The 14,886-nt window shown below is 44.4% G+C and overlaps 1 protein-coding gene across 5 annotated transcripts in view; it reads right to left on the reverse strand.

Annotated features, from left to right (window-relative positions):
• Positions 1-286: 286 nt before the first annotated feature.
• MAK (male germ cell associated kinase) overlaps positions 287-14,886 on the reverse strand; it is a 48,883-nt gene continuing 34,283 nt past the window's right edge. The window contains exons 11-15 of one of the 5 annotated variants that reach the window (XM_040249251.1): positions 13,563-13,711; positions 7,451-7,582; positions 5,464-5,538; positions 4,562-4,681; positions 287-752 (exon numbers count right to left, since the gene is read on the reverse strand). In XM_040249251.1, the coding sequence (XP_040105185.1) occupies positions 598-752; positions 4,562-4,681; positions 5,464-5,538; positions 7,451-7,582; positions 13,563-13,711 (631 nt within the window). In that variant the 3' untranslated portion in view covers positions 287-597. Of the gene's footprint in view, positions 3,247-4,561; positions 4,682-5,463; positions 5,539-7,450; positions 7,583-13,562; positions 13,712-14,886 lie in introns of all 5 variants that reach the window. The other 4 variants (XR_005722666.1, XM_040249248.1, XM_040249249.1 and 1 more) reach the window with 4 other exon arrangements.

A 14,886-nucleotide genomic window follows, 5' to 3' on the forward strand; every position in this document is an offset into this window, starting at 1 on the left:
AGAAGTATTTCTAAGATACCCTGCTGTAGGTTGGAATTATCATTGCTCCCAAAATTATCTCATTCCAAAAGAGGAAAAGGATGAATTACCATCTTTTATAAATTACCATTGCCAAAATGGTAGAGTAGAACCTTGGTCACAAAGAACCGGAACCGACAGCCCACAGCCATCTATGTAATTGCTGTAAAAACCAGAACAAACCTTTGAGGCCATACGATGAAGTATTAGTTGGGACAACTATAAAACACTCTAAACATTTCATTTCTGGAGGCATTTTTCTTTTTTAAAAAAAAGTGTCTAGAGTATTTAGTATCTATTAATTTGTAGATCAAATACTTAATACTTTGGCAAATAAAGTTTATTCAATACTTTTAAAGTCCTACCCGAATATCAGCATTGTGGGCAATGATGCTAAGAAAATGCATTTCATTTCTAGGAAAAAAATAAGATAGGAGATGATTTTTGCTCTTCAGAGTACCCACTATTATATATTCCTTCCAGAACATGGTAGAAATAGACAGCTGTAGACATTTCCCAGGGTCAGGGGGACTTGCGTGGACTCCATGGCGTGACGCCGTGGGGCTTCACACTGGATTCCTACCGGTGGCCTCCATACTTGGCTGCCCAGTCTGTCCTCCCATGCACGGGGGACACTGGCTGTGCACGGCTCACAATATTTAGATTCTTGGCTGTAGGATTATAAGTAGGTCCTGAAAACTGCCCCCGACCAGTTTTGGTGTTCCAGGGATATTCTGAAAGAAAGCACAATCAGAAATTAGAATTTTATTCAGATGACCATGCAAAATAAAGCAGTTCATTTTATGGGGAGAAATCTGAATTTAAAAGATTAATTCAGTGTTTTCTAAAGTTTTTTATATATATGCATATACATATATAAACACCAACAATTCTCGTGTAGAATTGTGCTGATGCCAGGTAGCATTTTCAGCAGCTTCAGAGCCATAATTTCTGGTGTATTGTTCTGACACTGCAGCTCTTCCGTGTTTTGCTCACTGCAGCGCCCGTCATATTTAGATAGGCAGTACCATCTTGGGTGACCAAGAGCAGCTCCTTGGTTTCAGTTCAATGGACAATACCCACAGGGTGGTTGTTCAGTCGCTAAGTCGTGTCTGACTCTGCGACCCCATGAACATCATCCCCAGGGAGCAGGCCAGGCTCCCTTGTCCTTCACTATCTCCCTGAGTTTGCTCAAATGTCCACTGAGTCGTTGATGCCATCCAACCATCTCATCCTCTGTTGCCCCCTTCTCTTGCCCGCAGGCTTTCCCACAGTGTTAGTATTTATATCACACTGTGGTTACATCTAAATGACACTTGAACACAGTGTCACTACAGAAAATGCATTCAGAATTGTCAGTCCTGCAAAGTCTGACTTCATGGGGTCCCATAGTAGGTTCCTCTTTAAACTTGAAAATGTGGTTTTAAGTCAAGAGACTTAAATGTTTTATTGGGCACCTGATGGATGACAACATGACCCCTTTCCTAAACCTTTCATCACGAGGCTCGTTTTATTCATACTTAGATTTGGCTGATGAAAACTTCATGAAACATTTTACTGTGTTAGACGTTTGTTACCTGAACAATTTATAAGCTCTGATTGCTTGAACATCTCAAATGACAAAATCATTTTATAGAGAACTTTTTAACATCCTCAGTCCCTCCTTTGGCCCTTCCTTGCTTCAAACTGGCAGCCAGGTGTCAAGCTGTTCTCACCTGAAGGTCCATCTTTCTGGTTGGGACTTAAATCCCTTTTTGACACTGTGTGGTAGGTGTCATTCTTGGATTATCCTCTGTAGGAGTCAATTTTGAAATCACTAACCATTCTATACAGTTAATACTAGCTCTGCTCTATTTATTTGCATGGTTTCCCCATTTTTTTCTTACATTTTTACTGTAGAATCGGGAGTGTAGAAGGAACTCATGGGGGCAGGTGGGTCCTGACGTGCTGCTAACCTTGGCTGACCGGGAACATAGCCTTAAGTGAGGCTCTATCCTGGTGATGGTCACCCGGGGGGTTGGTGGTTTGATCAGGACAGGGAGGCCAGGAGCTCTTTCCTGGTTTTAACAGGTCATTTCATCCCACACTTACTGGGTTTAAAGTTCTCAGAGGCAATACAAAGCTCCCTAACAAAGACAGGGACAGCGTCTAGAAGGCCAGTTAACTGTGCCTGTTTTCTAGAAACCACCCTTTAGTTATAACCCACTGGGATACAGACCAGCATCAGTATGATAAATTAGCGCCCTCACATCTGAAGACCCCGACTGAGCAGAATGGTACCACGGGAGGGCAGAGGAGAGGGCACTTGGGAGGAGGCCCCCACGGTAGCTCAGAGAAGGGGAAAGGGAACCCATTCCTAAGTTACCAGTGGGTGAGAAGCGAGGGCCCGGGGAATAACACCCAGAGCAGCTTTCTCTCCCCATCGGGACTTGTGGCTAAGTCCTAAACGCATTTGAAGGAGACTGTGCTCAGGCCAGTATCTGTAAACCCTTCTTTCAAAAGGGGATCTTTTGGCCAGGGAGGCAGGAGTCTTTCCTGAGAAGTAACTTTTAGGACTCCAGCCCCCCAGGGGTGAAGAACCTAGTAGCCCACCCTGCACCACCCCTAGAGCGGAGCTGAGAGCCCGTGGACGCTGGCTGTGCATTTGTTTTAAAACCTGCATGTATCCTCTCAGGGGCGTTTAACCCCTTGCCCAAAAACAAGGAGTTCCTTGTTGGCCAAAGGAAAAGGTGTTTGCCTCTAGTTAAGAACGTGATCCGTAACTTTTAGCACGACAGAAAACCTCTGTGCAGTGGAGCTCACGACGGCACCCTCTGCTGCAGAGGCGCTGGGAGAATTCAGAGTTACCATGCCTCGGGGCAGGCGGTGTCTGAAGTGGGTCCCTGCTCCAAGTCCCTGTGGCTGTCAGAGCAGCAGACAGGGAGGTACAAGGGGGCTTGGGATGAGAGATGACCTGGCGAGGGAGGCGGCGGCTAATCTGACGTTTCTTCAAACTCGAGGGTGAGGACTAGAGCAGAGAGGGAGGCCGAGAGATGGGGAAATAGTCGAATAAATACGGTAATGACCTGGTTTTATTCTCTTGTGGGAAACTGTCACACCAGTGGGAGGGCTGGAAGACACATCTCTTCCAGAACAGTGTTTTCCTAAGGATTTGCATTGACCACTTGAGAATGGTTAATATTTACTTCTTTTTTTTACCTTTCCTCCTATCACCATCTGTAGGAAAATCTGATAAGCAGAGTAAATGGAAGAGATGAAAAGTTATGAGAGAGCATTTTACTTAAAAAAAAAAAACCAGGAATATGCATGCTAATCTGACAGGATAATTAATATATAAAGGCCTCCAATCTCTTATAAAAGATATGTTCAAAAATACTCACTTTTACTTTCTCAGGTACTCAGAATAATTTTGAGACATTATGATTTTCTGTCTTCATATTAAAAAGTGCTAGCAAGCTGTGGCTAATGACTCACTCGTGATAAGGCTGACTTAAAATATTTGAGGCTTTATAAAAAGTATTGCTGTATAAAATTACTTATATATTTTGTTTCAGCAGAGAAATCCTGAAGCAATTCTTTTCACAGATAAGGTAACTGAATACTCCTTAAGCACTTCTACTGTGGTAAGACGTAAAATATGAAAGTCCAGTGGTTTTTACAGTTTTAACTCCAAGAGTGTGAACTTTAAAAACTGGTGACTCTAACCAGGAATTCTAATATAAGATCCTGGCTGGGAGAAGACTTTTGAAGTCAACTCATAAAAATTAAACTGTAACTTGGTACCTTATCAAACTTGAAGTTATCTGCCTCAGTGTTTATTTTAGGTGCTTTAATCAGGCAGGATATCTATTTTAGATTGAAATAATTTAGACAACATTCATGGTCAAATCTTGTCAACCCAAGTTCAGAATCCTCACCTCTGTTTCAAGAGCATCCCCCTGAACGTGGCTGTTGCACGCCATACCACTAGCAGTGACCTAACTAGTCCTTACGTCGGAGGGTGGGGAAGGAGACTTCACCACCTACTACACTGCAAGGCAAGTGCCAGCGAGAGTTCTGCGGTTTAGTTCTAAAACCTAAGACGAACCTGCAGAAGAGCCGCCCGTTAACTGACACGTAGCGGAGCCTCAGCATCTCTCACGATTTTGCTCAGTGCCGGGTACCAGGCAGGGAGCTGAGAGACTCATCCATCGTGCAGCACAGCACTCTCTCTGGACTTAGACGAACAGGGTCAGTCCCAGCTCTGCCGTTTACGAGCTGAGTGAGCCTCTCACAATGCCAGCTTCCTCATCTGTAAAAGGTGGGCCTGATGAGGTCGTTGGGACAATTCGGTGGCAACATCCTTGTGTAAGTGACTCCTGTCATTAGACTCATCAAACCATATCTTTGGAAGGAAAACGGGACATTTTGCCAAAAGCAATTAGAACTGTAGTTAATAGATGAGACTAATTTAGAAGTCTTCACTCAGGAAAAGTAACTACAGTCTTTGGACACTCCATTCTCATCAGAATTCTCAAAACCTGTTATCTAAAGTTGTTCTTACCTGAAGCTGTTGCACCAAGCGGTGCTAAGTGTATCCTCTGGCCAGCTGACCCCACTTCTTTTTTGAAAAAGGAAGGAATATATCCTGACTGATTGTAAGGAGCATAACTTCCAAGATTTCCTAGTGATGTATCATAAAGTTGCAGAGTCAAAAGGTTAATACTTTTAAAGCACCAGAGAGTAACTTTGATTACAACCACTACTAATGCTAAATTCTACTTGGAGGGTATCCTCTATATTTCATGCGAGGTCCCACGAGCTTACAGGCACTTACTCCCAATCAGTCCGCATAACAACCCCCTTAGAGGCATGTTACTCGTGCTTGACCTGGCAGTAAGTGATCAAGATCGAATGTGAACCCCAAAGGTCACCCTGAACGCCCCTGGGCTTGTATGACTCCAGTTCGTGACCTGAGAGTGGGTTTCCTCCCAGGAAGCCCCCGTCCCTCTGGGCACTTCATCATCTTGTGGAATCACCCTGACGAGTGCACCTGTCCTCATGGGGGTTGTTGTTCGGACTGAGCAAGGTGGATCCGGAGCGCTTAGCACAGGACCTGCTGTCCACGTGTCAGCCGTCATCACCCTCCATCATTATCAGTGAAAATACTCTTTCAGTTATTTTCAGCAGATTTGCTTGATTTCTATAGATTGTCATAATTTAAGAAGACAAGCATAGAGCTTTTTTGAGAGCCAAGTTACGCTTAGAATCCCAACGACTGAAGAAGGAGGCCGCTCGCGGTGTGGACGCTCCCGTCTCTCCTAGTCTTGATCTGACTTCTGGAAGCAGGTGCCCTTGGCCGTCACAGGGCCCTCTTACGACAAGGTTTGGGATAGATGTTGAGAGGCACATTGGACAGGAGATTCAAAGGACACACTGTACCCATCTACCATGCCCAGAAATTACCTTGTGGGTCCTCTAATTTTTCAGGGAAACTTTCATTGCATGATAGCTTTTCAATGGGTTTGATTATGCTTTCTTCTAAAGAGAAGGCAGACAGAAGGAAAGAATGAACAAGAAGCAGACTGTTAACAGGAAAAGCAGAGGAAAAAATGGATTCCATGATTAGTGAAAAGATCCATAGAGAAACCTTAAAAGGAGAATATGTTTTCTGTGCAGTCACCACTTTCATTTGCTGTCGATCATCTATTCCCCTGAGGCTCAAAGCTGTGGGGCTGTCGTTTGACTGTATTCAACCAGTCGGCCCACCGAATACTATTTTTAAGTAACTGAGAAAAAATGAAGCAAATCGCAGTGCTGCAGTGTTGGACATCTCGGCACTGTTAGCTGGATAAGTTGAGTCTCCACAGCATGGAGAAAGCTTGTGAGCTATCCAGAGTGTGTGAAGGCACTCAGAACTCCTCAGCTGCTACAACGGTGCCCCTCACCCTCGATCCAATGCCACCTACATTTCCTTTCTAAAAAAGAGCTCACTTTCAGCTGCTATCTAAAATGTTTCATCATAAGTCTTAGCAATGCCAAAGGGTGTACCTTCTGGCATAGTGTGATTATAGACATTTAAAAATAAACTATTACATCTCTCTCTTAAATACAACCAATGGAATCTAAATACCATTGTGATTTTACCCTCACCAATACTGACTTAAGAAATATGTGACCGCAGTCCTTTGTGGCAGGTAGAGAATTTCACATGAATCTCTCTTCTCTCTAAAATTTTATTTTTATTCATATGTCAACTCATTTTATCCAAACATAATGTTAGATTTAAAAGTCTTTACCCAGTCAAAAATATGTATAGATTAAAACCTTTAAAAAAGGGTCTCGTAACCAACCATAAGTATATTAAAATACTTTTTTTCTGTATTAGTTAGAATGATTCATTGTATATAATTAATCAAAAAGGTGAATATTATAAAACTTGATTATTAAAAATGAAAGGCTGGATTTCTTTTGAAATTCATCTCTTAATGAGAAAGATAGAACCTTATACAAGTGGTTCATGTATCCATAAATAAATACAGCATGCTCAGTCATGTCTGACTCCATGGACTATAGCCTGCCAGGCTCCTCTGGCCATGGGATTTCCCAGGCAAGAATACTGGAGCAGGTTGTCGTGCTCTCCTCCAGGGGATCTTCCCGACCCAGAGATTGAACTCCCATCTCCTGCATTGCAGATGGATTCTTTACTGCTGAGCCACCAGGGAATCCCAAATAAATATTATTTATTGCTAAAATCAGAATTCAGCTTCAATTTTTTTTTAAGGTGGGAAGTAACAAGAAATCTCTAGAAATCTCATAAATGCATAGTAGGAAATGAGAGGTGTTTAGTTACGGCTTTATGACTGTAGTCTTTGAACTCTGTTCAGAGTTACCAAATATCACACAGTGATCTCATAGGAAATGATCTAAAAATTTTTTAAATTTTATGCTGGAGTACAGTGAAACTAATACAATAATGTATTAGTTTTAAGAATGATTTTTAATTATTCAGCTGTAACTCGGGTTCACCTTCCATTCTTTTACAAGAACTGGAAACCACTTGACTTAAAAAGAATCTGTCCCCCAATCATCAGAGGGACCCACTGTCTCAACACTGACACCAAGACATCAAATTGGCCCTTTGACTGGCATCCCAGATATTTTCACACTTGAGTGGTGGGTGTGAGAGTGGTGACAAGTCTTTTCTTTTGTAAAACAGGAGAAAAGAGACCCTGCTCAGGCAGATCTGTTTTAGGAAAGAACTCACAGAGAAGTTAAGATCTAGCAAGTGATTTGAAAACTGAAAACTCTCCGTGCTGAGGACCAGCTGGAAACCCTCCTTTGCCCCCAAAGGCATCTTGGTTGGAAGAAGGCAGCCACAGTACATTTAAAAGTAAAAATCTGCAGAAGGAGAATAACGTAAATTCATACTTTGGATGCAATCTTGCTTTACCTGCGTTATTCCTTCTGAAAGCAAGTTCTGCCCCCAAGGATCCCAGTGACTTAGGAAACAACTGGTTGTTCCAGACATATGGGTTCATATCCTTTCCACTGGCAACCAGGGACACGTTCTTGGGGTTTACACCTTAGAAGGACAAAACAGTCATTTCAGAGGTTAGAATGTGATCGTAAACTTGAAGGGAAAATATACATTAAAACTAAGACTAGAAATAACTTGGGGGAATGGAAATAAATTTTGGCTGTAGGATACCAAATACTTGCTATGTGGACCCTGACACCTTCCTAACCCTCAATATAATAACCTGGAATCCTCACAGTGTCTTTTAGAAATGTAAGTTTTTTTTTTTTTTTTAATGCAAATAATAATAAACATTGGACATTTCCTGCTAAATGTTTTGTAAAAACTGAGATGGCACAAAAATCTTCTTCCAAAAGACATTTCCATGTCACTCACTCATTTTGAGTGTGCGATCTATGCCAGACCCTTCTTGGTTGGGTTCAAGCTGGGAAAACGTGCTGGATTCAGCTAGAAAAACAGACATGTGGCCAAGAACCTAGGGGAACTGAGAACCTGGGAAGTATACGTAAAGAGTCATCTGGCAAGCTTATTTGCATGTCAGATACAATAAAATCTCAACAATTTATTTATGAGTTTCCAAAATCTGGGAAAGTGGAATCAGCCTTCGTTACCCAGGGGTCAGAGGGTGTTGGCTTAATATGTTTTAAAGAGATTTGAACACTTCCTGAACTTACTGTCTTTTTACTGATAAATAAATTTGGTTCAGTTTAGGAGACACCAGAGACATCACACTGTCTAAGCCTCTGGGTCGTATCTGTAGGGTTTTCTGCCACTAATGTGGCAAGTCAGAAACTGTCCCCAGGTGATACAGGCTCTGGCTTGTCACAAACTGAGCTTCTTGGCAAGGTTTCATGTTTCTGAGACATATAATATCCCTTGTTTGTTTATTTATTTATTTTTACTTTACAATTCTGTATTGGTTTTGCCATACATTGACATGAATCCACCATGGGTGCACATGCGTTCCCAAACATGAACCCCCCGCCCACCCCCCTCCCCACAACATCTCTCTGGGTCATCCCCGCATACCAGCCCCAAGCGTGCCATATCCTGCATCGGACATAGACTGGCAATTTGATTCTTACATGATATTATACATATTTCAATGCCATTCTCCCAAATCATCTCACCCTCTCCCTCTCCCACTGAGTCCAAAAGTCTGCTGTACACATCTGTGTCTTTTTTGCTGTCCTGCATACAGGGTCATCATTGCCATCTTTCTAAATTCCATATCCCTTGTTTTAAAGCCAGAAGCACGTCTGGTGGTTCTGACTTGAGCCTCAAGGTTACTTATCATCAGTTCTCTAAGGAAACACTCCATCAGGTAAATCATTTCCCTTTATTATACGATGTAGCTCCTTATGGATTTTGGTTTCTAATAAAATACCTACAAATAGAACTACAATAAGCAATTACCCAACAACAAAGAAGATGCACCAAGTAGCAATTACTCAGGTTAAAAACATCTTTAAATATTTACCCACAAAGAAGGTATCAGGTCAGGGGGAAAAACTACAAATCTATCGAGGTGAACATTTTTTATAGTTCAACAAAGAATGGGCCCTGAATAGTCATTTTAATACAATTAGCCTGGCGATACTCCGAGTTCTTAAAAGTGCATACATACTACACTATTGAAGGCAACTGCTTCAATTTTTTGTCTTTTTAAAGATTTCTGTTTTCTTGGAAATAGACAAAATGTAGAATTTTAAAGCATGTATTAATTTACAGGCTTTTCTAGACCACCTTCTTAAACTGAACGGTCTTAAAGAGAGGAAGAAATCACTCTACTGTCATCCCTCCCCTCAAAGGAAATTACAAAGTCAGCAAATATTTACTGAGCACCTCCCGCGTGCCAGGCAGTGTGTGTGGCACTGGGGAAAAGTGGTGAACAGAACACACCCGTCTCTGCCCTCGTGGCTGTTACAGTCTGCTGCTGCCGCTGCTGCTGCATCGCTTCAGTCGTGTCCGACTGTGCGACCCGATAGACGGCAGCCCACCAGGCTCCCCCGTCCCTGGGATTCTCCAGACAAGAACACTGGAGTGCATTGCCACTTCCTTCTCCAATGCATGAAAGTGAAAGGTGAAAGTGAAGTAGCTCAGTTGTGTCTAACTCTTAGCGACCCCATGGACTGCAGCCTACTAGGCTCCTCCGTCCATGACATTTTTCAGGCAAGAGTACTGGAGTAGGGTGCCATTGCCTTCTCTGCTTACAGTCTACTCTGATGAAAAGGGAGACATCAACAGCTGTAGAGAAGCAGTTAGCAGTGTGGGGATTATTTAGAAGAATCTCATGCCAAGGGGGCAAAAAAAAGAACAGAAGCAACTAAGCCAGTCTTTCTTTTAAAAAGGTACTTTAAGGCCGAACTGTGAATCATGCTGGGGACTTGGTAGTGGGAAGGGAGGTGTGTTTCTGCAAGGGAAAGAACCTGGAGCCAATCACAAGGATGGAAGGTGGGGGGGAACGGGATGTGGCCTGAATGGGGCTGGAGCGAGGGGGCGAGCGGGCAGCAGATCCCAGAATTCGTGTCTTGCTAAGAAATTGAAAATACAGTTGGGAGGGGCACACACAGAAATGATACAGGACGCTGGATTCACCAGGTGGAAGGAAAGACTGTATGTGATAATGAGACTCGAGAAGGATCCACCAGAGCTGGGTTTCAAGTGCCAGAACCAGGAGTGAGACCAGAGGGGGTTTGCAGAGATGGTTAGCGTGTCCTCCCTACACTCTATTGGCAACAACTGCCTTGAGATCATTAAGTACCTAAGGCTGACAGGCTGAGCTGATGACTGCAGTCCCACTGTAAGTAACAAAACCCAACCTCAGAGTCGCGCTCCAGTACACAGCCAGTCAGCAGCAGGTCGGTAACTAAGACTCTCGCGTCTCTCTCCCTGAAGGCCAGTGTCACTGATCTGCCAGTCCTGGTAGTATAATGTCATGCTGCCCTGAAATTATATGGCACATTTCAGGAGCTCCCATCATCCTGAAGGTTGATGCTTAATAAGACCTTAATACTTGGCTTTACGGTTGGAAAAAGAAAAAAAAAGGCGGGGCCCAAAGGTAATATTCTCTGTTATTCCTGAAGATACTCAATGAGTAACTATGGACCATAAATAAATGTCAAAGATCACTTCTTCGTGTATCTGTTCTCTGCTGGCTCACAGTAGGTGCTCAATAAATGTTTGTCCAAGTGACTGAGCTGAGCTCAATTCTAGTTTCAATTCTCACCCAGCTCTAGAGGGGCCATCTTTGAGACAGAAGGTGTCAGAACACGGTACAGTAAGGCTCAGGTTTAGCATTCTAATTTTGAGTGTTTCTTCGGTTCAGCTCAGTCACTCAGTCGTGTCTGACTCTTTGCGACCCCATGAATCACAGCACGCCAGGCCTCCCTGTCCTTCACCAACTCCCGGAGTTCACTCAGACTCACGTCCATAAAGTCACTGATGCCATCCAGCCATCTCATCCTCTGTCGTCCCCTTCTCCTCCTGCCCCTAATCCCTCTCAGCATCTGGGTCTTTTCCAATGAGTCAACTCTTCACATGAGGTGGCCAAAGTATTGGAGTTTCAGCTTTAGCGTCATTCCTTCCAATGAATACCCAGGACTGGTCTCCTTTAGAATGGACTGGTTGGATCTCTTTGCAGTCCAAGGGACTCTCAAGAGTCTTCTCCAACACCACAGTTCAAAAGCATCCATTCTTCAGCGCTTAGCTTTCTTCACAGTCCAACTCTCACATCCATACATGACCACTGGAAAAACCATAGCCTTGACTAGATGGACCTTAGTCGGCAAAGTAATGTCTCTGCTTTTGAATATGCTATCTAGGTTGGTCATAACGTTTCTTCCAAGGAGTAAGTGTCTTTTAATTTCATGGCTGCAATCACCATCTTCAGTGATTTTGGAGCCCCCAAAATAAAGTCTGACACGGTTTCCACTGTTTCCCCATCTATTTCCCATGAAGTGATGGGTCCAGATGCCATGATCTTTGTTTTCTGAATGTTGAGCTTTAAGCCAACGTTTTCACTCTCCTCTTTCACTTTCATCAAGAGCCTCATTAGTTCTTCACTTTCTGCCATAATGGTGGTGTCATCTGCATATCTGAGGTTATTGATATTTCCCTCGGCAGTCTTGATTCCAGCTTGTGCTTCTTCCAGCCCAGCATTTCTCATGATGTACTCTGCATAGAAGTTAAATAAGCAGGGTGACAATATACAGCTTTGACATACTCCTTTTTCTATTTGGAACCTGTCTGTTGTTCCATGTCCAGTTCCAACTGTTGCTTTCTGACCTGCATACAGGTTTCTCAAGAGGCAAGTCAGGTGGTCTGGTATTCCCGTCTCTTGAAGAATTCTCCACAGTTTATTGTGATCCACACAGTCAAAGGCTTTGGCATAGTCAATAAAGCAGAAATAGATGTTTTTTCTGGAACTCTCCTGCTTTTTCAATGATCCAGTGGATGTTGGCAATTTGATCTCTGGTTCCTCTGCCTTTTCTAAAACCAGCTTGAACATCTGGAAGTTCACGGTTCACATATTGCTGAAGCCTGGCTTGGAGAATTTTGAGCACTACTTTACTGGTGTGTAAGATGAGTGCAATTGTGCAGTAGTTTGAGCATTCTTTGGCATTGCCTTTCTTTGGGATTGGAATGAAAACTGACCTTTTCCAGTCCTGTGGCCACTGCTGAGTTTTCCAAATTTGCTGGCATATTGAGTGCAGCACTTTGACAGCATCATCTTTCAGGATTTGAAATAGCTCCACTGGAATTCCATCACCTCAACTAGCTTTGTTCGTAGTGATGCTTTCTAAGGCCCACTTGAGTTCACATTCCAGGATGTCTGGCTCTAGGTGAGTGATCACACCATTGTGATTATCTGTGTTTCTTAGGCTTCAATTTACAACCATGCTTCTGACCCAGAGTAAGCAGAATTGGTTAGAGCTGTCTGGTTAAAAAGGAAACAATCAGACAGGTCTCAGATACCCTGAAATAACTTGAAAACTACATTAGGAAACAAGCAGAACTGGGAAAAGGGTGTTTGGGATCCATTTATCCCCTGCCCTGGTGGCTCAGACGCTAAAGAATCTGCCTGCAATGCAGGAGACCCGGGTTTGATCCCCAGTTCAGGAAGATCCCCTGGAGAACGAAATGGCGACCCACTCCAGTATTCTTTCCTGGAGAATCCCTTGGACAGAGGAGCCTGGTGGGCTACAGTCCACAGGGTCGCAGAGTCGGAGATGACGGGGCCACTGATGCTATCTTCTGCCGAAACTTTTACAATCACCTTTCCCACCACCAGAGGGCGAACTTCTATAGATAACAATCACTGATTTTATTTCAGTGAGGTGGATTCAGTTAAAAAAAATGTCCCCCAGGAATCTATGTTCTGAAAACCTTGTTACACCCCTGCTCTTGCAGTCAGAACAGAACCTCCTCATGGTTTCAACACCAAAACGGACAGTGACTGGGGCCTTTGCACCTTTCCAAAGTGCACCCTTTCTTATGGTCTTAATTGCCACTCCTCTCACTGTGGTCCTAAGGACTTCAGTCCCAGAACAAGTCACCGCCCTCTCTACCCAGACAGGGGCAGCGGCCCCGCGACCAGTCCCCCGACCCTTTTTGAGCCCCTAAGTGTGGTCTACCTAGCAGCTAGATGATCTTTTAAAAGCGCACACATCAGATTATTTAGGGAACATATATAAATTCTATCTCTTAAAAAAAAAAAAGAAAACTTGTAATGGAACTGCAGAATTGTCTGAATAAAGTTTCGCATTTACTGAAGGCACAGCTTTGGTGGGGAGGGTGGTGTTTTCTCTAGCACACTCATCATCTTGATTTGTGCCTCCCAGGCATTTCTTGAGCCCATTTCACAGAGGCAGAAGGTCCAGAACAGTGCCTGGTGACAGGCTGGGCCAGCGGAAGGCTGCAACAGCAGGTCACGGGCGCCCTTTCGTCAAAGACTCAGAGACGCTGGAGCATGACCTGCTAACGTGCTTTCGCCACCAGGAAACATTTTGTGGTCTCTACTTACCGGGAAGGTATCTTGATTGTTTCAAATAGTACTGTTTGGCCGTGGAAGCAGCTGACAGTTCCGAATCTGATTTCAGGGTAACAGCTGCAGGTAAGCTCTTGTTTTCCCTTGTTGAGTAGCTGGAGCCCGTGGGCACCGACTCTGGAAGCCTCGAAAGAAAACATGAAGGGATGTCACCGGGTGAAGAACAGCAAGGTGACGCCACTCGGCGGTCCCCCACCCTCTGCACACCTTTTCAGACCCGCCAGTGGATTCCATCAACATCCTGTGGCCGATAAGACACCCCTGAGTGTCAACTCCGGCTGAGCGGAGACCCAGCAGTGCACAGAAATTATTCCCAATACTGGACAGTGTGCAGCACAAAGATTTTAGAACTAAGCAGCAATCGCCCTGTGTACAGTGTGTTTCCTTTTTTTTTTGTCTACACCTGCAGCAGCTGTGGGTTCAGGATGTGGCAAGATGTTGTATTGAAAGGGGAGAGACTCTCAGCCGTGTCCACCTGTCTACTCCGGGGGTGCGGCCCCACGAGGGTGTTGGGACACGCTTTGGGCTGGGCTAAGGAGGGCTGCAGTGGGAAGAAGGGCTAGGAGAGATCCCAGACAAAACTTTCGGCAAGCCTAATGCCCTGCAGGGAAAAACGCGTTTGTGAGACATGCAGGGTCCCAGGAGAAGGGACTGACACTGCCCGCCGCGTCCGCCTCCCCCAGCCCGGTTCTGTGCCGGAACGCAGGCCTTGGTGTGCCGGCCTGGCTCTGTCTAGAGCAGAGGCCATTTCTCCGAGCAGCAGCCATCACTGCCAGAGGAGATGGCTGTGATTTGGGTTTTTTTTTTTTTTTTTTTTTTTTGCTGCCTGTTGCTCTGAGTGTGTTCCTTCACCACAACCTTCTCCCCGCTCCTCTGCGGAGGCCTGGCTACACTGGCCATTCTTGTCACCCGTCTGACCCCAGGCCTCCGTGCTCACCCCTGGGAGATCCCTACTCACTCACTTGACCCCCTGAGAGATGGACACTCAGGTGACTGGCCCTCTCTGAACCACTGGCCACAGCTTTGGGGTGGCCCTGAACACAAGGAGACCCTTCATGAGAAACAGCCCTACTGGAGGTTCAAGAGGGAGGGGACACACATATTTATGTTGATATCGGGCAGAAACCATCACAATATTGTACAGTAATTATCTTCCAATTAAAAATTTAAAAAGAGACTGCTAGAGATGTCAAGCTTTCAAGAAAAGTCTAGAAAACAAGCAAAAATGTTCAGAGCAGCAAGCAAATGATCCACTCTGAACACCACCGGCAGAGGAAACCGTGACCTTTATAGGCTGTGC

This window comes from Oryx dammah, unplaced genomic scaffold, assembly GCF_014754425.2.
Source record: "Oryx dammah isolate SB20612 unplaced genomic scaffold, SCBI_Odam_1.1 HiC_scaffold_11, whole genome shotgun sequence".
Taxonomy (NCBI): Eukaryota; Metazoa; Chordata; class Mammalia; order Artiodactyla; family Bovidae; genus Oryx; species Oryx dammah.